The following is a 23794-nucleotide window of genomic DNA, read 5'->3' on the forward strand; positions in this document are numbered from 1 at the left end:
AAGTAGTGGCAAGCTAATGATAGACCCATCTCCTGACAGGACGCCACTAATTGCACTTGAAGAATTTGACATCAATTAATAGAGAGATGGTTTTAAATTGAGGGCTGGTGGTAAATGATCTGAAAGCTATGGATCACACTTTATTCCCAAAGCCAGGTTCATATAGTTGAGAGAAGGCCAGACAGTTTGATGGTCTTAAACACCCAATGACAGGCATTTACTTCCAACCCCTCAGCATACATTCTCAAGTATCCAACTTGAAATGTTGCATCACACGTGATGCTGGACCCACTGTAAGATAGGTTTAGAGGTTCATCAATGCCATTTTCATCAAAGGGTGTGATTAAAAACACAAAACCCAAATATATTGTGAAAGAAAATGGCAGTATTTAATGGCCCAAAATAATCTAACCATCCTATCTATTTACAGTGTATAAACCTAAGGTTTGACCCTTCAGCTATTCACTTGTTTTTTATTCAAAAGCTTCAAGGAATAAACACCTGATCAGGTATCCCTCGCTTTAATGTTTTATGGCAGGAAGCATAGAACTTTTACCAATGGGATTTCAATTCTCAAAACCACTTCAACAAGTTCTTCAGAAACCAGCAATTTCCATAGAACGGAACATAGGGCACGTGTTTGTGCAACGCGACGGCAGCAACCATTATGGGCAGCTCTTCGAGTCTGATTTTTCCACCTTCCGCTCCGATTAGCAGCTGCTGCTGCCTCACTGGATAACCTTTTCCTAACTTCCTGCATTATCTTACAACATTAGAAACCAATGCAAATTGCTGAAGATCAAAGCAATGCTTAAATGACAAGGATTCCCCAGTTTCAACTCTTATTTTAGTCTTAAAGATTGCATGTATGAAAAATTGAAAATTACCCAACAACAAAGACATTATCACTTCCAATAACAATTCACATGTGCTAAATTCCATTCTCAAATATGTTGATATAATTAGAATTACAATTATTACCTTCTCCAGATTTGGATTGGAGCTTCTCTCTTCATCAGGCCAAAGGATCCATGTTACAATACACATGTCTAGTCCATCCACAATATAAACTGGGGACAACATAAGGTAGGAGTTGTCTATAAGTTCAAGTCCCATAGTTCTCATTGCAAGATTCAGACTACCAAATTTTTGAATGGAAACTGCAGGATTTTTTAGCACCTGAATCTGAACTTTCAAATTCCAAGTAAATTTCCTGACATCCTTTTTCCCCATTATCTTACCAACCTTGCTCCATCGCCATTTAGCTGCTTCCAACCTATGATTTGCATCTAAAATGTTTGGCTTGTCATCAGATACATTCATGGTTAAGTAATTATTTTTCCTTTCATCAGAGCAAAGTAGATCCTTAGGAAGATTGATATAATACACAGGAGAATTTTCCCAACAGATTGCTATGCCATGTATTTCATAGGGTGCAAGAGAATTTACTTCAGACCGTTTGTTGAAGTGAATATCAAAATAGAATTCTCTCACACTATCCCAGAGATCTAAGAAAGAATCAAACCCACCAGGAGTATTAGTTGCATGAATAGGACCCTTCTCATAGGCTTTGCCATTATTGTCAAGACATTCATTTTCTCCTCTTTGCTGCTCATGCTGACCATGATCCACATATGCATCCAATGTCCCATTTCCATTACCAGTATTCATTGACTTAATAGAAAGTGGCATCACTGCATTTTCATTACGATCCACAATGCTGTTAAGTTCATCATTGAGAATTGACAGTACTGCAGGATTTTCAGCACCAAATTTACACTGTATGGGGCCAGTTGATTTTACCTCCCCTGCAGTTCCCAAGATAACATCTGACATATTTTTTAACTTCTCCACTCCAATTTCTGAAGCAACTTTATTAGAATTCTCACTTCCTTCTACAGCTGGCTTACCTGATTTCATGCATTCTGTACCAACAAAGCTACTAGTAGCACCCTCCCCAGAAGAGGTACTTGCAGCTTCTTGGCTAGGATTGTCATTAGCAATTAACAACAAAGGACGTGAAAACTGTGGAACATTAAGCCCAAGTGATTTGAAAGCTGAGAAAGCAGCAATCCTTGCTTCTTCAGCTTTATCAAGCACAATTTTGCGTGCAGCATTCTTAATCTTCTTGGCTACTCCCAATTGTACATTTCGTTGCACTGAATTTCCTATATTGCATAGTCAAAAATCAGGATAAGAGAAAAAAATTAAAAAATAAAAATAAAAACATAGAAAAATACCGAAGCTATAATAGGGAAAGAAACAGAAAAAAATATTGTAAGAAGAACCAAAAGATATGAACATAAACTAGTTTTGGAAGCAAGAAAACAAAGAATATCTTGATGACTACCATGTGCACATTTTCAGGCATGATTACATGCCAGACAAAACATGAAATCAAACCACATAACAATAACAATCAATTTGCAATTGCTCATAGGAAGATATGAAGATCCATATCCAAGAAAAGGAATTAGAAGAAAATTGTGTTCCTAATCAGTGTAAAGATTAGAAATTCAAGTTCGAAGAAAAAAAAGTAAAAACATTCCATATAACTAACTTCTGAAAAGTGTTAACAAAAAAGGCAGCAGCCACTGGATACATAAAACACATTTTAAGTGTTTCTGCCATGTATTTACACATAAGTCAGTACATATCTTTCCTGTAGCAAAGTTTATCTTTTATCAAGTTCTTTAACCTAAAGGGTGTATAAATGTGGCAAAAGAGCAAGTTTAATCACAAAAGAGGGCCATGGTTACAATCCCCTTTACTTAGACTAGGTTGACTGGCTATGAGTTTCATATTGGGTGAAGTTGTTTCTATAAAGATGAATGAGGATAGCCCAAAAAGAAAAAGGAATATCTAGAAACCAAAATCCAAAACAGTAATATAAGAACCCTAGATTGCAGACCACATGATTTCCCTGGTTCAGAAGTTATTCCAGCTTATTATATAAGTCAATAGCTCATAACTGTCATGGAGCTTGGCTAAATTTGAAGAGAGAAGAAATGCATTAAGATTCCATGCACCAAAGTAGGTCCATAACCATGAAAAAAAGAAACCATGTATTGAAATCTCAAGAACCCATCCTAGAAAGCTTTACCTTCTGCAGCCCATGATGAAAATTCAAACAGAGCTTTCACTATCTCAGGTATTGATGCTTCTGCAATTGCTAGAGGTGTACGCAAGCCAGCTTTATAAAGTGCTCTTGCTCGAGAACCCTTCAATACAAAGATAACATACTTCTAACTTATAAGTAGTTAATAATTGATAATCTTGAACTATTTACTGAAGTGGCCAATGAAATTGTCCACTAGACTTAGTAAGGAACCCTTTAGTAAGGACTACATGTCAAAGGAACTTTACAGAAGGGCTAGAAGTGTATGCTTACCTTAACATATGGAATGGTAGTAAGCTCTACGATCTCTGCTCTCACTCCAAATGAAACACGATTTTGGAACTTAGCAACCAAGCCTTCCAAATCATTCCAGCCAAGCCTTTCACAAAACAAAGAAACCATAGACGCAAACCTTCCAGCATTCTCTTGCAAGCCTTGAACCATGCCTCTAGCCACTTTAAAAGCTTCGCAAACCTCAGTCACCGGTACTTCCTTCATCCCAGAGTTTAAAGAATATGTACTTATGAGGACAGAGAAGGAGAACAAAACCATATTTATATGCCATCAAACTAGCATACACAATAAGAATCAAACACAGCTGACGGAACCTATAGATAGAGACTTAGAAATGCAGCACGTAAAAACTTATGCCATTCTATGTTAAAAATATACTTTTGCCGTGAGACAAGCACAGAAAAAGCATGTGATCAGGAAGTCATACATATATAAACAAAGAATCCACTAAAATATAAATGTTGCTTCTGTCGAAATGTTAGGAGTTAGCTGAGCTGAAAGTTAGGAGTTTCTAATTTCTTTTTTCTATTGAATAAAATTCGAATTTTAAATTCGAATTGTTTAAGATAGGGAAATTTGTTTGTTTCCGTATTTTTAAGAGTTAGTTGTTTTGTTTTGTTAGCTAATGTAGTTGAGAAATTTGTGGCAAATCTCAACTCTTGCTAAGTCTATTTATTTGATGTAATTAGTTTTAAATTTTAATTTTCAAAAAAAAAGGAGAAAATCTCTCTTTCAAAATTTTCATGGTATCAGAGCTTTAGTGTAATCAAAGTTTTTGATGGTCAAAATTGCTATGGTCGGAGCTAGCAGAGGTTCGATGACTATAAGGGATGCAGTAGAGAGCATTCAAAACGACTCTGCTGCATTATCTAATAAAGCAGAACATTTATATGTTGTTTCATCGAATTCCCTTCAACTAATTGTGAACAAGTTGAATGGAAAAAACTACTTGGAATGGGCTCAAACGGTGAAGCTCGTAACTAACGGAAATGGGAAGCTTGGTCACTTGACTAGTGAGGTGAAAAAACCAGCAAACAATGATCCACACTTGAAGAGTTGGAGATCTTAAAACTCCATTGTAATAGCATGGTTCATCAACTCGATGGAGTCAAGTATTGGAAATCCATTTCTGTTCATTCCAACAACAAAAGAAGTGTGGGATGTTGTTCGCGACACTTATTTGGATTTGGAGAATTCATCTCAAATATTTGAATTGAAGACTAAGTTGTGGTAGTCCAGACAAGGAGATAGAGAAGTTACTATGTACTATAATGAGATGGTAACTTTGTGGCAGGAGTTGGATCAATGTTTTGAAGAGGAATGGAATTCTCCCACTGATAGTATGCAATATATGAAGATGAGGAAGATGACAGGGTGTATTTGTTCTTAGCAGGTCTTAACAGAGAATTAGATGAAGTGCGGGGTTGAATTTTGGGACAAAAACCTCTCCCAAGTCTTCGAGAAGTATTCTCAGAGATCAAGAAAGGAAAGAAGAGTCTCGCCGGAGTGTCATGCTACAAAGGCAGGAACCAAAGACCAACCCTGAAACTGAGAGTTCAGCTCTCATAACAAGAGGACCAAATGCAGATGTAGACAAGAGAAACTTCAAGCAAAGAGAAAAACCATGGTGTGATCATTGTAAGAAGCCATGGCATATGCATGAGACATGCGAAGCTACATGGGAAGCCTCAAAATTGGAAAAAGAAGAATGGGGGAGATAGTTGTGCATTCCAAGTCTCAAATGAAGATCAAGGGAACCAAGTTTTTTCAGATAAGCTTCCATTCACAAAGGAGCAAATAGATAGTCTGTGTAAATTGCTCCAGTCCTTGAGTCCCACTATAAATTTCTCTTCTTCATGTTCTTTAGTCCAAGAAAGGTAACTACCTTACCACTTCCCTCTATAGTGTCAAACCTAATTCTAATCGTCCATGGATTATAGACTCAGGAGCAACTGACCATATGACCGGATCTTCTAAATTATTTTCCTCGTATAATCCTTGTGCAAGGAACCAAAAAATTAAAATAACAGATGGATCTTTCTCAGCCATAGCTAGGAAAGGCTTAATTGTTAGTTCTCCTTCTATTACTCTGCATAATGTCCTTTATGTTCCTAACTTGTCATGTAATCTTTTGTCCGTTAGTAAAATAACTCATGATCTAAAATGTCAAGCTCATTTTTTCCATTCTTCTTGTGCATTTCAGGATTTGGACTCGAGGAAGACGATTGGAAATGCTAAGCAAAGTGGAGGACTTTGTTTCTTTGAAGATGGAACTGAATTGGAGGGACAAGCTCATAGTACTTGTTTCAAATCTCTTTTTGTTGCTGGTACGAAGAAGATTATGGCATTTTAGGTTAGGACATCCAAACTTTTAGTATCTAAAGTACTTGTTTCTAAATCTATTCCTAAATAAAAATCCATCTTCATTTCAATGTGAAATTTGTGAATTGGCAAAACACCACCGTTCTCCTTTTCCTCTACAATCATATAAACAATCCAAACCTTTTTCTATCATTCTTAGCAATGTTTGGGGCCCTTCTACAATTACTACTTTTTCAAGAAAAAAATGGTTCATTACATTCATTGATGATCACACAAGGATAACATGGGTGTATTTGTTAAGTGAAAAATCTGATGTTGAACAAGTTTTCAAAAAAAAATTCCATATGGTACAAACACAATTCCAAGAAAAAATTCAAGTGTTTAGAAGTGACAATGGAAAGGAATACTTTAATAAAATATTAGGGAAATTTTTTGAGGAAAAATGAATTGTTCATCAAAGTTCTTGCAATGACACTCCACAACAAAATGAAGTAACTGAAAGAAAAAATAGGCATCTTGAAATTGCTAGAGCCTTACTTTTTCAACTAAGACACTTAAATATTTATGGGGTGAAGTTGTTCTTATAGCTGCATTTTTTATTAATCGAATGCCAACAAGAGTTTTGCATTTTCAAAAACCTATGGATGTTTTCAAAAATTGTTTTCCCACATCATGTCTTGTCATTGATATTTCACTAAAAAAATTTGGATGCACTGCATTTGTCCATATTCATAACCACAATCATGGGAAACTTGATCCTAAAGCTAGGAAATGCGTCTTTGTTGGCTACTCACCAACACAAAAAGGATATAAATGTTTTGACCCCATTTCAAGAAAATTGTTTGTCTATGGACGTGACTTTCTTTGAGACAACCCCATATTTTGATAATAATCATCTTCAGGGGGAGAGTGAGAGAAAAGATTCTTGTGTTGGGGATGTTTTCCAAATAAAGCCAGAACCACCAGTTTTAGTTGAATTTACCCCTGAATTTTTACTGGACTTTACCCCTGATCACTCTATTCCTTCAGCTCTAGAAAATCAAGACATTACAACCACAGATTAACACCTCAATCAAGACACTGCAACCATAGATCAGCACTTGAACCAAGACACTGCAGCCACGGATCAGCACTTGAACCAAGGAAGAGACATCTTTAAAGAAAAGAAGATTCAACTTTACAACAACTCCATGAGTCCAACCCAGGTACAAATCAGAACTTTACTAGTTCCTCAAATGAGTTGTCAAGTAAACTTCCTTTGGTGTCATGCCCTTCTAAGTCCAATTTTGAGTCAATAAAAAATTTAGATGTTCCTATTGTTTGTCGTAAAGGTGTCAAAACTTGCATAAAGCATCCTATGTCTAACTTTATATGTTATGAAAAATTTTCACCCTCCTTTTATGCCTTTACCACTCAACTCTCTTGTGTAGAAATTCCAAAAAATGTACAGGATGCTCTAAGGGTTCCGGAATGGAAGGAAGCTATTCTTGAAGAAATGAGAGCTCTTGAAAAAAAAAAGACTTGGGAAGTAGTTGATCTGCCCAAAGGGAAGAAAACAGTTGGCTACAAATGGGTTTTGACAATCAAGTACAATGCAGATGGCACCTTGGAAAGATATAAAGCTCAACTAATGGAAAAAGGGTTTGCCCAAACCTATGACGTGGACTACTCTGAGACTTTTGCGCCGGTTGCCAAGTTGAATAAGGTACGAGTACTCCTATCAATTATAGTAAATATAGATTGGACACTCCAACAATTGGTTGTTAATAATGCATTCCTAAACGGAGATTTGCAAGAAGAGGCGTACATGGACTCTCCTTCAGGATTTGATGGAAACTACAGTTCAAAGGTGTGCAAACTAAGAAAGTCTTTATATAGCCTTAAACAATCACCAAAGGCTTAGTTTGATAAATTTCTCAATCAGTCAAGAAGCAAGGCTACACAAAAAAACAAACAGATCACACCTTATTTGTAAAGTTTTTATCAGGAGGTAAAATTGTTGTTTTAATTGTTTATGTGGATGATATCATTCTCATTGGAAATGATTTAACAGAGATGGTTGAAAAGGAGCTTAGCCACTGAGTTCGAAATTAAGGATTTAGGTTCCTTAAAGTACTTCTTAGGCATGGAGGTTACAAGATCAAAAAAAGGGATTGTGGTTTCACAAAGGAAGTATATCCTTGATTTCTTAAAAGAAGCTCGTATGAGTGGTTGCAAACCATTAGAGACACCTATGGAACCGAACCTAAGGCTTGGAGATAGTGACAAAAAGGTTCCAATTGATACAACAAGATACCATAGGTTAGATGGTAAGCTAATCTACTTGTCTCATACTCGGCCAGATATAGCTTTTGTAGTGAGTGTACTGAGTCAATTCATGCACTCTCCATATGAAGAGTACCTTGAAGTTGTCCACCAAATCTTGAGATACCTTAAGAGCACACCAAGAAATGGACTATTTTTCAGGAAGAACGAACGTGGTGTTGAAACCTATACTAACGTTGATTGGGCTGGTTCAGTTACTGATAGGAGGTCTACCTTAGGTTACAACACATTCGTTATTCATGGAGTAAGAAACAAAGCGTAGTGGTTAGAAGTAGTGTTGAGGCAGAATTCAGAGCTATGTCACATGGAATTTGTGATATGTTGTGGCTAAAGCATGTCCTAGAAGAGTTAAGGCAACCAATTGAAGGAGCAATGAAGCTATATTGAGATAATAAGGCTGCAATCAGCATTGCACATAACCCAGTTCAACATGACAGGACTAAACACGTGTAGATTGATAGACACTTTATCAAGGAGAAATTGGAAACTGGTGTTATATGCATACCATTTGTTCCAACAACTCAACAAATAGTTGATATCCTTACAAAAGGACTCATCAAGCCGAACTTTGAATTTCTAACAAGCAAATTGGGCATGACAAACATCTATACACCAACTTGAGGGGGAGTGTCAAAATGTTAGGAGTTAGTTGGAGTTGAAAGTTAGGAGTTTCTAGTTTATTTTTTCTATTTAATAAAATTCAAATTTTAAATTTGAATTGTTTAAGATAAGGAAATTTGTTTGTTTCCCTACTTTTAGAAGTTAGTTGTTTTGCTTTGTTAGCTAATGTAATTGAGAAATTTGTGGTAGATCTCAACTCTTGTTGAGTCTATTTATTTGATGTAATTAGTTTCAAATTTTAATTTTCAAAAAAAAATGAAAAATCTTTCCCTTTCAAAATTTTCAACTTCCTTCTCCATTAGGTAAAGAAATGTAATGAGAAAAAAAGAAAAAAAGAAAATCACCTGCACTAGTTTTGACAAGATGAGAGCAACATAAAATCGCTTACAAACACGAAGTGTTTGCTCATCTGAGAGCAAACTACATTTTGTGATCCCAAGTCGGTTGTCAAATTTGTCATGCAACCCTTTTCCATTATTTCTTGATTTGTTTGAAGCACGCATAGGTGCACCATGGGCCATGCGCATCAAAAATGGTTCCACCACTCCAACTCGATTGCCAACTGACTGGATTGTGAGAAATATGATGGAATATGTAAGTGATTAATAATAATATAAAATACAAAGAAACAAGCAAAATTCACCTAAATAGAAGTCCACAAGAGGCCAATTCACTAAGGAAGAGAGGAACAACCTTTTTCTTTTTCATAGTAATTGATATAGAATAACTCTAAGGGGATTGTCTACAATCAAATAAGGGTGGGTAAGGGCTCTACATTTTTAAGATTCAATGGGACTGAAGTTGATGGCAGCAAGAAACAATAAAAATGCGAAAAAGAAAGAGAAGATAGAGGAAAGAAATAAGGTAACTCACTAAGGCCTTTTAAGAGTCTAACCTAGAAGTGAACAATATGATCTCAACAATAAAAGATGCAATGGTATGAAAAGAGTAATCATATATGCGTCCACCTAATCACTCTTCACATCCACTTGGATTATGATTTTTTTGGATAAAAGTACCTCTTAATGAAAAGACCAAAATACCCTTAAAGTTTAGTACACATCCATCTTCCACCATTTCTTCTCTTCTAATCTCTCCAAAACTTGACAAATTTTTTTAAGAAAGTTGTGTTTTTGGAATAATGGATAAACAAATAATCATCTCTAATGATGGTAGAAGTGCATTTTTACCACTTTTTTTGCATTTTTTTCATTGTTACAGGGTTTAGAGAAGAAGGGATCAAGAATAGTTCTTGGAGTTACAAGGTTTTTTAAGCATTCAACACTATACCTCCTGACACCATTACCAACATCCAATATTGTATCTTCAATCACCCACTTGGTGTCCAGCCTTTCAAGTTCAAACACTTCTAAAAATTTTCTTCAATATTTGTCCACTTTTTTTTTTTAATATTTTCACTATTAAATTATATTTAAATGTTTTAAAATTATTTTTACACTAAATATTTGTTAAAAATTACATAAATAATAAACAATAAATTATATTCATGTGAAATAAACACAATTTTAGTGTATAGATTAAAAACGTGCATAAAAGAGATCGGAATTAGCTTTAAACCCAACTCAAATACTTTTTTGTTGATGAACAATTTTGGGAGAGAAGATTTTGCTTTAGGGTTTGTCAAGAATAAGGAAGAAGAAGATGTGGTGTCGAAGAGAAGAATGGGAAGGGTAATTTTAGGTATATTGATAATATTTGGTGGGTGTATTAATAGAATTTATGTTTTGAAGTGAATGTGTAAAGATATTAGACAGATGCTTTTATATTCTCTTATATGAAAATTATTATTCATCATTTATTGTTATTTTACAACAATTCGCTTTTAGCCTTATCTGTAGGCTCTAGAAAACCTAAGTTATATGGTAACTCGCTAGAACTCATAAATTTTTCCTAAAACTCTCAAACCATTCAAATGATTGAATTAAAAGAAAATATAAATGGGTCATGTTCATGTTTAATTGCTCTGCCTGTCTAACCCATTTAACATGTGCACTTAATCATATCAAAATGACTCGTTTATAAGCCAACCCATTTTATGACCCATGTTATCCATGCAAATTTATTAATTTATATATTTAAAAATGTTTAAAAAAATGAAATCATTTTTTATTATGATATCTTGTAGTTAAAAAAAATTAAATAAGTAAAATATTATATATTTCATTATAAAATTTTAAAATATTTTATAATTAAAACATTAAATAAAAGAATAAACATATAAAATTACAATTTTAATTTACTTCTTATATTATAAATATATTATAATTAAAATTAAATAAATTAAACTTGAGAGTTGAAGCAACTAAAAAATTTCAAAATAATATATTTATAAATTCAAAATAGGTTAAATGGATTATAATTATGTTAACAGGTTTAATGAGTTAGAATCATGTTAACATGTTTAATAGGTTAAACTCATGTTAATAGGTTATCTATGACAATTCATACACAATCTAACTTAACATATATGTTAAACAATTTGTGTCGTGTTATCCATGTAATAAAGGTTGTATTTGTGTCAAGTCATTCTGACACAATTATTAAATGGATCATATTTGAGTTGAACAAATTTTCACTATTTCGTACCTCAACACAACATAACCCATTATCATCCATAACAGATAGAAAGCAAAGGTTCCTTGTCAATAACTCTCCCTTTGGCTTCATCTTATTTTTGAGTTAAGGCCTATGATGAACTCAAAAACCCTCTTTTTCAAAGATCCTATTGCACTGAGTTCTATCGTTCACTCCCATTTAGCATCATAATATTGGTCTAGTTTCTAGTATAGACCCTTAACATACTATAATATTTAGCCACACTTTAGCTCTCCTATTTCAACTCACAAATTCAAATTCTAATCTCAAATATCTAAGTCGAATTTTCCGCAGATGAATAAGTCTCAACAATAGCATCTCACATCTTTTTTGCCATTGATAAGAAAATGTAGGTTTGGCTAATCTTGGGTTTCATTGAGTTGACTAGCCATGTCATAATTATTGAGTTTTTTGCTTTCCATGTGTGAAACACCATCTCATCGTCTTATTTAGGTGGCTTTGTGGAACTAGTGAGATATCCAAACTTTCCTTTCCAATGAATATATATATATATCTTCACAAATTGGGACCATCGTGAATAATTCTACCCATTCAAAATGTGAGTTGTGATCTAAAGTGATGGGGTTTTATTAACAAGTTGCCGAATCAACCGATGAGGCTCTTCATAATTGTTTCTAGAAGCTTCTTCTCTAGTAACTTTCAACATGATTACATAAAGAGTCTTAGAATCCTAATCTGAATAGGAAACTAATTTAAGATAGGAGATACTTATCCCTGATTTATAGGCCTACCAACTAGATTTATCACAACTAATTCTCCTTGTACATTTTTACAATAGATTATCTAAAACAATCAAATATAAATATAAGAATAAAAACTCCTTGCACCATAAGGTCAACCTAACACATTAATGAAATTTGCAAATAATAGTCTATATTCCCAACAGACCTCCATAGACAAATGATTCATAGAAATATTTTTTTTTAGTTGAACCTCTCTAACCTTTCCTAACCATAAAAGATTCTTGTTTTTTTCTTATAAGCAAATTAATTTACGCATTCACACACATGTGCATTAAAATAAGGTACATAACAAAACAAAAATGCAACTTGATTATATAGCAAGTGTACAAGGCACACCAAGGCTAAAGAGGAAAGAAAATAGAATTTGTGACATACTAACCCATCATGTAGTCAAATTATCAGCAAAATCCAATAAAGAAATATTGGACTTTGTTTGGAAGTTGTTCGTAAAAATGGTTTTTTGTTCTTTAGAATAGAAAAAAGTTTTCTAACTCATAAAACATGTTTGATACACTTCTAACAAAATAACTTTTCAAAATAGAGCAAATTTTAGGTGTTCTCAATTTCTTTTTCTAAAGTTTTCTAAGCAATAACTAAAAATATGGAGAATACTTTAAAAACTTTTGCATTGTACATAACTGCATAGTACATGCATAGAGAACAAGCCAAGAAAACTATTTTTCATATTTGAGTTTCCAAACAAAATTTTGTTCCTAAAAATAATTGAGAACTATTTTTCTTAAAAATTGTTATGAGAACCGTTTTCAAAAACAATCCTAAACAAGCCCTTGGCATCTCCCATCAAACACACTGACCACAAAAGTACATATTTAAGAAAGATATTTCACAACCACATCCAAATGCTCCAACTTTTTGAAGATTATTCCTCTTTTCCCTATGGTCCAAAACAAATAGAAATGAATTATTCTCTAAACAAGTTAGTATCTTTTATCCCCCAAAATTTGTCATACCAACCAAAAGCACATAATTGATTGCACAAAAAACAACTTAAAAAACACCAAACAAGGAGAACACCAAGAACCACAAGCTAAAGGCACACTAGCAATAGATTAAAATATGACCGATTGAACTATTATTTCCATATAAAGAAAACACCAATAAAATAAGGTCTAACTTTATCTCATCTATTGATCAACTAGAAGAATTTCCCCCATACCACCTCCCAAGCAAAAAAAATATTCAGCTTGAAAGGTCCCATAAGCACCAAAATAGACAATTCTTCTATTTTGTACCTTCTATAAGCACAACAAGGTCACATTCCATACTTTCCTCTTCCTTTTGCAAACAAACCCTTCTTGATAACTATCCAAGGAATCCTATAGACTTAAGAAATGCTCCAGAAATACCAAATGAGGAAAACAATGAAGACCATAAACTATGAGTCATCTGGTAACGTATAATCAAGTGACCAATCAATTGCTTATCATGCTTACACAAAAAACACTAATTGGTTATTATCCTACCCTTCACCTAAGCTGGTCCAAGATGAGAATCTTATCCTCTTTGAGCATTCTTAAATATGTTGATTTTATCTTTGACTCCCTGTTAGAGAGTCAAGGCCCTTGAAGCTAATCGTTCTTTCTCTTATGAGTCTTTTTCTTCTTAATAAAAGAGAGGAAAAGGCATTAGCTTCTAAGAGCATTGTGTATTTCCATCCTAATTGAGCAACATATAAGAATACCTTTGGAAAATGAGATCAATACCACAAGATAATAAGACTAGCTCTAGAAACCAGTAAATGCTTGAATGCATAGAGAAGAAATAAGTTTGAAGCAACATAGAACTTCAATTTTGTAAGATTATGATCTATTGACCTGGAATTAAAGGAGCCTAATGCTGCCTCAAAGGCACAGAAAACAATTTACCTGGTCAAGAGCAGACAATTGCATGAACCTTTCATAGAACAATTCCCAATCTGGCTCAACATCAACATTAATGGGTGTCACTAAGTAAACTAGATGCAAATCAGATGCAAGAACAAATCCTTCTCGTGCCCTTGAAAGATCATCCAGCACAACCTAGGAAAACAATGGCAAAAGCATAATTTAAATTTACTCAACATAGTTTACACCAACTGCATGGCTTAAGTTACATAAATATAGAGAAATAAAATTAGGCAAACTAATTGAGAATTGAAATTACTCAAAAAGGCACCAATAACAGAAAACTAGTTAGGAAGGTTGTAAAAGAGAAAGCACAGGCAAAGGGAAAAAATGAGAGCTGCAAAGATATTACAAGCGATTCTTCAGGACAGAGAGAACTGCCAAAAGCTGCCCGTCCAAGAGGAGTGGTGCTGTATAACTTAGTATCTTCATTCCATTCAAGAAATTTTCTGTGGCATAACCACCTAAGAGAATCCTGTGCTGATTTAACCACATCTTGAAATGGCTTGGTGGAATTAAGAAGAGTGCACCTAACATATCGATTAATATCATTAGCAGTTTGAACAATTCCGCTAGCCACAACTTCCAAGATTGCATGAGTCATTCCATTCTTATCTTCAGAGAGACAAGAATACAATGGTGGACAACTCTCATTGAGAAGTCCACAAATTCTTTTGACCTCCTCAGGTTTGCAAATCAGTACCTGGTTTGGGTAGGAAAAAATGAAGAACTTAATGAGTACATCTAAAGATTAAAAAAATCTGAAAGTGTGTTAACTGAAAGTCTGAAACACATAATAAAGCAGAAGTTACTCAAATTAGTATAAAACAGCTCCCAGATAAACATTAGATCAACACATTAAGCAATGAAATAACCCAGTAACACGTTCAGAGACAAAAATATAAACATGCAAAAACAATAGAACATACACTTTCCCCTTTTGTATCTATTCCAGTTCGTCCAGCCCGTCCAGCCATCTGTTTGTACCTAGTTCCATCAATAAAATCACGACCAATCCTTGGTTGTCGGAAAATGACCCTCCTAGCAGGGAGGTTAACACCAGCAGCTAAGGTAGATGTAGCAGTTAAGACACGTAGGAGCCCTTTGCGATAGCATGTCTCGACAATCTCTCTTTCCTCAACCTGTATTAAAAGAGCAGAACTGCTAGACACTCAGAAATTGGGAGGCTCGTATAATTTAAAATCAAGAAGAACACTTGAAATTTCAAAATTAAAATTGCCTTTACAATGCAAAAACCTCAAAAAGAAATAGATAGATGAATCAAAAGTTGAAAATTAAGAAGCATCCTTTGTACATTCACTGCAAGAAATTTTAATTACCACAACAGGAATACATGAAGTTAGACGTAACCAAAAGGACCATACCGTGAGGCCAGCATGGTGATAGGCAACACCAGAAGGGAGAGTTTCTTCCAGTATAGGATCCAGTCCCGCAGGAGATCTCCGTAAGGCATCAATAGCTGAACTAATATCAACAAACTCACCAGTATCGTTATGGGCATTGGTAGAGAATTTTTTGAGGAATTTTGAAACATGCCTTGCAGTAAATTCACATCCTTTTCTACTAGAGCAAAATAGTAGCACTGAATGACCCTCCTGAACAACCTGAATTTGTTTTGACCACTACATCATTCAACTCTAGTGCCCATATAAAGCTTCATTAGAAACAGAAAAGAAAGAGTCCCTACCTCATTGCACAATTCCACAATATGATCAGGATCTTTACCACCAAGATCAGCTGTTTTCGATATTGTCCTAATAATATCCATTTTCTTGTCATAAATGGTGTTACCAACTTTAATGTATTCCTCCAATGGAACTGGTCGGAAATCTGTTTGGTACAATGCTGCCTGCACCAACATGTTGAAAAACAAAGCAACGAATTTAGTAAATACACAAGAAGGTAGGAGCCATCCAGTTCGTATGAGGTATAAAATAAGCAATATTAGAAGCTCCAACAAAACCAATATTAATTCAAATGTTATCTTTGATAAGAAGACACTATGGTTATTTCTTCCCTTCAAGAATGAGACATGTATATAGAGGTGCAATGATCCTGAGGAAGAAAAATAACTCACTTACTTGAAGCCAATCAGCAACCGCTGCTACATTAGGCATGGTTGCACTCATCCCAACAATTTGCAGACCATGAGCAGGATCAGATTTGCCACTGCTCATATTTGAACTCTCACCACTAACTGATTCAACATGTCCTTCACCAGCAGCATAACGAAGCTTTGTCAACAGAAGTTCCAAAAGATAACCCCTATTCTGGTCGCCAACCTGTCAATGGATACAAGCAAAGTCAATGGCACCTCCATGATAGATTTATAATAAATTTCTTCTTTAGGTCTAATATATATATACATATATATATGGTGAAAAGAAAGCAATTGGGAGGAAAGCACAACGAAGACAAAAAAATATAACTGCAAAAGGATTTTTATAAAAACATAACTACAAAAAAGTATGGTAGACCAAAAGAAGTACCATGTGCAATTCATCTATTACAATAATTCCAATTTCTGACAGGCGACCCTCTTCCAGCAATCTGTTGATTAAAGAGTTTGCCTTCTCAATTGTGCAGACAGCTACAGAAGTGTCTTTAGGAAGTGTTCCACCACCTTGATTTCCATAGTAACTACTGACATGCTTACCAAGTGGTTCCAGGAGGACTTCCAGATGCTCTGCCTGCATCAGTCAGGACATAGATTCAAAAGAATATAATACAAAAGGCATAACAAAAGTTAAGTGTCAAAAAACTGCTAGGATCAGGAGGGAAAACAATAAGCACCTTTTCTGCACAAATTGAAACATATGGAAGTACAAGAAGTGCCATTTTTCCCGTTGATATTACTCGTCGCAACATTAAAATTTCAGCAACAAAACTTTTGCCAGCACTGTAGCAGAGGAAGTAAGATTAAGCAACAAATAGACACTTCACAAACAAATTAAACACCTAAAAGTGAATACTTTCTCAATTATCATTATGGGTTCTAAGCAAACGCAACTATATTGCTAAGACAACAGAGATTGCAAAAGACCCATAGATATCCAAAAGGTAGAAAGTCTATGTGAACCAGTGGAAAATACAAAAGAAAAAACTCTGTTAAACTAAGGAAACTAAATGCTATTGATTGTATGTTATTAGGCGCAATAACATAGTTAACTGCACATTAATAACCATAATCAATTGTTTGCTGCATTAAACAAACTAGTTGACATGGAAAATCTTTGAAATTCTTCTTCCGTGTAAGACTCTGCTAGATTTGAATTTGCATGATGTCTACAACACTCATTCAGGGAAAACAGATATCAAGAAGAACAATAACAACTGCTATTGCTACTGCTGCTACTACTTCAGGCACAGTTGATATAGCTTCCAGTTTCCTCTCTAAAAACAGAAAACAAGAAATCTTTTTCTGCTTTACCTATTCTGGAAATAGTAACAAGTTTATAGTTGTTGAAGTTATAAAAAATGTTTACATAAGCATATAGAATTCCAATGAAATGGTGGAGGTGTTCATTATGTCAGTGATGATGACCACCAAATATGTGAATGATGATAGAGATGATGGTAACATGTGTTGGTGCCACTTGGTGGGAGTGGTGCACCCTTTTACACTGATGGTGGAGGATAGTGGTGATGGTTGCCTAGTTGCTGCGACATCCTACATTAAGAATAGGTACTGTTATAGGGAGGTAACCCCAGCATGAGGCATTAAACTATAACAAAAACTTGACCCTAACTCTAGTCAAAAACCAAACAGCTGTGTCTAACATCATATTAAAAAACCTGACTAGTCTTCATGCAGCAAAGAAAACCATTTCCTTTGATAAAGACAGTCCTTGCATAGCTATTAAAACATGCATATATCACAATAAATAAATATACATCCACATTGCATTTAAAATTAAATTCAGAAGAATGCATTTCATCTATTACTTCAATACACTAATTGAGTGAGAGGAGAAACCCATAGCCAAGAAAGTTAAAGAAGAACCAAGAGGATGATGAGCATCAATTACATTAATATAAGTACCTTGTAGATGCACAATACACAAGGTTCCTTTTCTGCAAGACGCCATCCACCTTAAGGCAGTCAACCTGGAAAATGAAAAATGTTGTACAATGTGCTTTCAACAAAAAGAACAAGCAAAGCACAATTACACTTGCTCAATTGAGGTTTCTGATAATTCAGGAACCTCTCCTGTGATTCATAAAATAACTCTGCCCTCCCTCATAGTTCAATAATTTTAGCAAACATCACCATTCAGATAGACAGACAGTCCACTTTGGTGACACAAAATATGATAAGAATGTTGTTTACTTCTCATCTATTCATTTCTTATATGAATGAATAGGACAACACTATTCCCCCACCTTATTTACTAGCAAGCCCTTACGTGTCTCTCTAAAAGGAAAAACCTTCTCTATTTGAGACCTGACCCTCTTTTATTGAACCATTTCTAACTTTTGCATAGAACTTCACTCTTCTATGATAATTTAACTCTTCATAACTAAATGGATAATTAATTATTGATGACCATGATTTACAATATGTTTAAGTCATTAATGCCCTTTAAACTCTAGTTCAAAAATATTTTTTAAAATTGTGTCTTTATTGTGCTAGTGGAAGCCTTGATTATTGATGCAATAACATAAAGATAAAGCTATTTCCACAATAAGATAAACTAGGTTTTAACATAGTTCAGCGATGTGGTCACATCGACAAAGGAGAGAGAACAAATCCAATATATCATAAAGAAATTACAAAGGAAAGAAAATCTATATAGCTACGACCCTAAACCCCAAAACATCTTATGTGTCCTTAGTGCTAGTACTTATACCATGAACTACAAGCCCTCCACCAGATCTCTAGCACTCTTCCTCATATCTTTACCTACTCGGTATAGACTTCACATGTCTCATCTCCATCCCATAACCTATTTTTCCCTCATGACCTAAAAGGTTTACACAAGTATTCCTAACACCTTTCTTTATTCAATAAGGATATATACTTTCACAAGGAAATACCAATTTACAAATATTTTATACAATATCCTTTACTGAAAGGAACATACACTGGATAGGAATTTGAGACACTTTCCAACAGTGTAGGAGAATCTAATTGTTGAGTTATAAAGTTCTAGTTACTGGCAACATTCAAAAGTGCAAGAATAAAAGGCAATTTACCCCATCCAACCGAACTCACCCCAAATACAACTTTGGTTGAAGGACATCCTAAAAGTTGGCCTAGAACTGACCATATGCATCTCAAGTCTCGAACCCATACCAGTAGGTGTGAAGTGGACCAGCTTGCGCAAACAAATTAGAAGTGCATATAGGTTATGTTTATGTATGAAGACGTCTCTTCCAGAAAGTCTTTCAAAGATAGTCCTAACAAATGGAAGATATCCAAATCTCAAACTATCCCAAAATGAACACAAGGTTGAAAATCTTAAACCAAGTTAGATCAACTTCAAACCCATCCATTGAGGAACAGGGGTGAGTGCCTAATTAATCTACTTCATTTCATCCTATTCCCTTTCTGGGCAAAGACACTCAAAATTGTTTTCATCAAAAAGTTGAAAGATACCTGCCAAGAGTACAGTTTTGAAATTCCTTTCTTTCTATATATGTTGCATATCTCAGAAGGAAGCCATTTGCTAAGATCTAAACTATTCTTCAGGGGCTCAAAACTTGATGGAGTACTTGCTTCATCACATTCACGGGCAATAATGGATTTAGCGATTCCCAAATCTGGTGAATCAGCTTTGATGTTATCCTTTTCTTGACTCAATAAATCCACTTCCCTTTTGGCTTCTGCATCAATTGAATTCATATCTTTTACTTCACTCATTCCTCCATTTGTCTGAGCTTTGCAGTAATCAATTACAATACTAGTGGTTTTTAGAACCTTATGATTCACGGAACCACAAGCAGATTGTTCACCATCTATAACATCCAGCTTACCAGCAGAACAATGAGGTGGATTTGTTTCATCCAAGTTCTTTTCCTCAAACAAGAAGTCAAATCGTTTAACAGGCAGTGGGGATACTTGATCTGAATCTTTCACACGATATCCTAATGATCCAGAAGAAACACCTATTTCCATACCCTCAACTGTACGGTCACCGTCAACCAACATTTCCTTCAACTTAAACCCACAGCCAGCATTTCTCAAATTGCATGAGTTCTTAATCTCATATTCGCTCTTGGCAGCATTAATTTGCTCATCAGTTTTTGGAGCAAACAAACCATCAGCAACTTGAATTGCTTCATTCCAGAATGATTCTCCAGGTGAAAACATGGAGCTTCCACGCATTGAATTGGGGGTTTCATGAGCAAATGCATTAACAGTCAAAGGACCAGGTGTATAGCACTCGGTCATATTAACAGTTGATTTTAGTGTTTCATTGCTTTTTCTCAAGCTTCCTTGAACTTCAGTGGCATCATTTCCAACTGTTACCTACAAAAAAATTATATTTAACAAGAAGGAGAAAAATCATATCACAAATTTCAGGGCATAGTTGTTTTTAACATTTTTACCTCTCTAGAAGAATCAAAAATTGTTTCCACAGGTTTAACAATAAGACCAAGCTGCCCATCTTCATAATTCTTCTCGTTTAAACAAGAATCTTCACCTTCTAACCGGGAATGGTCTGCATTGGCAATGCAATGCCTCTTCTTGGAAATCTCATTCTTCACATCTTGCAGAGACGGACTGCCACATCTTTTATTCACATTCACTTTCAATCCAGATGGCAAACTTGCACTTGATGGAAATTCACTATAGAAGGCAAAACAAAAAAGGATGATACTATTGGTTCTTGAGTAACCAAATAACTGAAATAGTTTTGTGCAGTTAATATACACAAAATTAAGAAATTGTCGAAAACAGTAATTACCATTATTGCTAAAAACACGAGAATGAAATGAAATCATACAGAGCAATGAACCTAAAACCTAGCTTTACCTGCAATAAAGAGATAAAAAGTCAGCTGAAAATTGCTTAAGTTCCGAGTTCACGGGACCATGTGCAGAGACTGAGCAATCCTTCAATTGCTCTCCAGCTCCAACACCACCCATCTGAGATAAACCCCGGGAATTTTCTGTATGAGTTTCTCCAAATTGGCCTGATAAAAGGGCAATTTCATTTTCATCTTTAGAAGGCAAATTAATCTCCAATGTCAAAATTCTTTTAACTGGGCCTTTTCCTGCTGATGAACCACGAGCAGTGGAATTATCATCCGGAGAAGTTACCAAATAGTTGTCTAAGGTGCCCTTGCTACTGGGAGAACCATCGACTGCTCTTTTTGAATCTTTTTCGATTCTTCCAGTCTTCAAACCAGGAGATAGCGGTTTCCTTTTCTTTGAAGAAAAAAACTGCATACAGAAACCAATTACAGACCAAGAACGAATGCAAATTACTTCAAATTTGAACAAGAAAGGCGAAAATCTCTGTACTGAAGTCTGTAACCTACCACATGAAAATTTTCATAAAATTGCCTCATCAAAAATAGAAGATTCGTTGCATGTTTTACCAAGAACAATGCAACAAAGATCAAATTTTGAAGAGAAAATGAATGCCGAAAGAGATCTATGGTTTTGGGAGAGAGTATTGGTGAGAAAAAAATTACCTGATCGATGCGAATCCGAGGCGAATCAGAGGCCATGATAGAAGCGAAGTTTCAGGCGATCTACGGAACCCTAGTTTTTGGTCACGCACATACAAGCTCGCAAAAGGAAGTCACTCAAGAGGTTTGAATTTTCCGGAATGACCGCCAACAAGTGCCATGTGCACAGGAAAGGCAGATGACAATGGACCCAAACCCGGCCCATTAATCCCTGGGGCTCGGGCTGGCCCAAATCTTTAGACGGCTGTATTTTCCTTTACGATTGAAAAATACGACTAATTCAAGACGTAACAATTTAAAGGAAAACCTACATAAAAATCACCTTTGCAGGCAAAGAGCATTGGCCCAAAAGAATCTATTGCCGACCCAATACTTAGATTAGCAAGCTGAATTTCATGTGAGTTTAATTAACCTAATTGGAGTTGGTCTAATCTAATCCGCAATCTTACTTTGTTATGAATCAAAATATTATGGGCAAGCCAACTAGGTATATCATAGTTATCAATCTTAAGACTACGGTGGTGTTTGTTTTTTTACTTAATTTTAAATAGAACCTTAATGCTTAATAATGTTAAATATTAGGTTGTTTATTTTTGTAGTATTTTATTTTTATTAAGTATTAAAAAGTAAAAAAAACCAACATGTTATTTTTCTTTTTAGAAAAAGCTACATATTTTGGCTTTTTCTATTTAGTAAAAAGTTTATAATAAATCATGAAAAAGTAGAAAAACAAACAACCTAAATTCTAAAACTAAATTGCTTTTAGTAAAAAGCCAAAAAAACAAACACCACCGTATATTTAGGGTTTAGAGTTTATGATTCATAGTTTATGGTTCACAATAGACAATTCATGGTTAATAACTAATAGCATGATAATTTTCAGATTTATGGTGATATAGTTCTTGATGCGTAGTGTGTTTTCTAGATATCTGATAATGATCATGTTCCATTGTTGACAACCTTTCATTGTTAACAACACATAATATCTTTTTCATCAAACTTTTTTGTTGGTTTAGGAACTCTAGGGTCAAGTTGATTATGTACAAGCTTAGCAACTCCTTGTCCAATTGGTTGCGATCACACAAACCATATAGCTTTTTTTATATGAAGTCCTACTCACAAAGAGTAGTGCATCAAGATAAGATTCTCATTATAAGTGCACTAATGTGTGTGGTTACACATTAGACGAAATATACAGTGAATCATGATGTAAATTCACAGTAGTATGAGATAATCATGACTTCACCAAATTGTTATGATATATTATCTTTCAACCTTAAGAGAATATTAAGTTTTTGCATTCATAATGGCTTTGACCAACGATTAAGATCCTAAAGTGATCATATATTCCATATGAATTGGGTCATTATTGATGAAAGCCAACATCAACAAGTATTATTATCAATAGAGGTACCATGATATCTCATGGACTTTGAGATAGTGTGTCCCCTTAGGTAGTCTTAAGAAAGTGTATTTAGGTAAACTATAGTCATAGTAGTTTTTTAAGTAGAATTTGATATAAACTCTTAGTGAGCTAGGACATGTCAATTGATTACACAATAGGAAAATTTGTAACTCAAGGATGGTAGATGTGATTTTGAGAGGCTAATAGTTTTTACCTTACTAGATTATGAATACTAATTCATGAGAAAACTATATAGAGTGGAGCAGGTTACAGATCTGACTTAGTGTCTTGTTGTAATATACATAAGACATTGAAGTACAATTGACTCTTTATAGCGGGATGTTGAGTCATCTTTAAAATTTGATTATGAGGGAGTTAGTACTGTCCTATGAGTGCCATCAATCCTTATTTAAGCTCATATACTTTAATGGCCATCTTTATAATGATTGGATTGATTATTGGTTCACTTATATACATAAGGGTATTTTGGCAACTATGTGAGGTTACATAAGAATAAGTGAAAGACATTTCTAAATTGGGTCAATTGATTAATTAGAACCCTATTGAGTTATTATTCAATTAGGACCTTTTATAGGCTAAATTAAGTGACTCATGTCCAAGATAGACTGAAGTCACTTAAGCTTAGTAAAAACTCTATAAATACCCCTCATGAGATTATGGTTTCATTCTTTCACCATTTTCCCTTACATTCTAGAAAGAGAACTCTAACCTTCACCTTCCAGATCTCTACTATCTGAGTACCT

The 23794-nt window shown here is 34.7% G+C and overlaps 1 protein-coding gene across 8 annotated transcripts in view; it reads right to left on the bottom strand.

Annotated features, from left to right (window-relative positions):
* Nucleotides 1-21765, bottom strand: part of LOC117913692 (helicase and polymerase-containing protein TEBICHI) — a 43384-nt gene extending 21619 nt beyond the window's left edge. For 4 of the 8 annotated variants that reach the window (XR_004651138.1, XR_004651136.1, XR_004651137.1 and 1 more), the window contains exons 1-18: nt 21629-21764; nt 20965-21374; nt 20538-20778; nt 19585-20457; nt 18028-18092; nt 16779-16884; nt 16475-16675; nt 16067-16267; nt 15673-15834; nt 15350-15589; nt 14894-15106; nt 14317-14667; nt 13947-14099; nt 9025-9246; nt 3392-3610; nt 3104-3221; nt 982-2168; nt 557-754 (exon numbers count right to left, since the gene is read on the bottom strand). Coding sequence is in view for 2 of the 8 variants with exons in the window: in XM_034828747.1 (XP_034684638.1) it covers nt 557-754; nt 982-2168; nt 3104-3221; nt 3392-3610; nt 9025-9246; nt 13947-14099; nt 14317-14667; nt 14894-15106; nt 15350-15589; nt 15673-15834; nt 16067-16267; nt 16475-16675; nt 16779-16884; nt 18028-18092; nt 19585-20457; nt 20538-20778; nt 20965-21374; nt 21629-21664 (5196 nt within the window). In the remaining 6 variants the exon portion in view is untranslated. Of the gene's footprint in view, nt 1-556; nt 755-981; nt 2169-3103; nt 3222-3391; nt 3611-9024; nt 9247-13946; nt 14100-14316; nt 14668-14893; nt 15107-15349; nt 15590-15672; nt 15835-16066; nt 16268-16474; nt 16676-16778; nt 16885-18027; nt 18093-19584; nt 20458-20537; nt 20779-20964; nt 21375-21628 lie in introns of those variants that run through there. The other 4 variants (XM_034828748.1, XR_004651141.1, XR_004651139.1 and 1 more) reach the window with 4 other exon arrangements.
* Nucleotides 21766-23794: the final 2029 nt, after the last annotated feature.

Source organism: Vitis riparia, chromosome 4 (genome assembly GCF_004353265.1).
Source record: "Vitis riparia cultivar Riparia Gloire de Montpellier isolate 1030 chromosome 4, EGFV_Vit.rip_1.0, whole genome shotgun sequence".
Classification (NCBI taxonomy): Eukaryota; Viridiplantae; Streptophyta; class Magnoliopsida; order Vitales; family Vitaceae; genus Vitis; species Vitis riparia.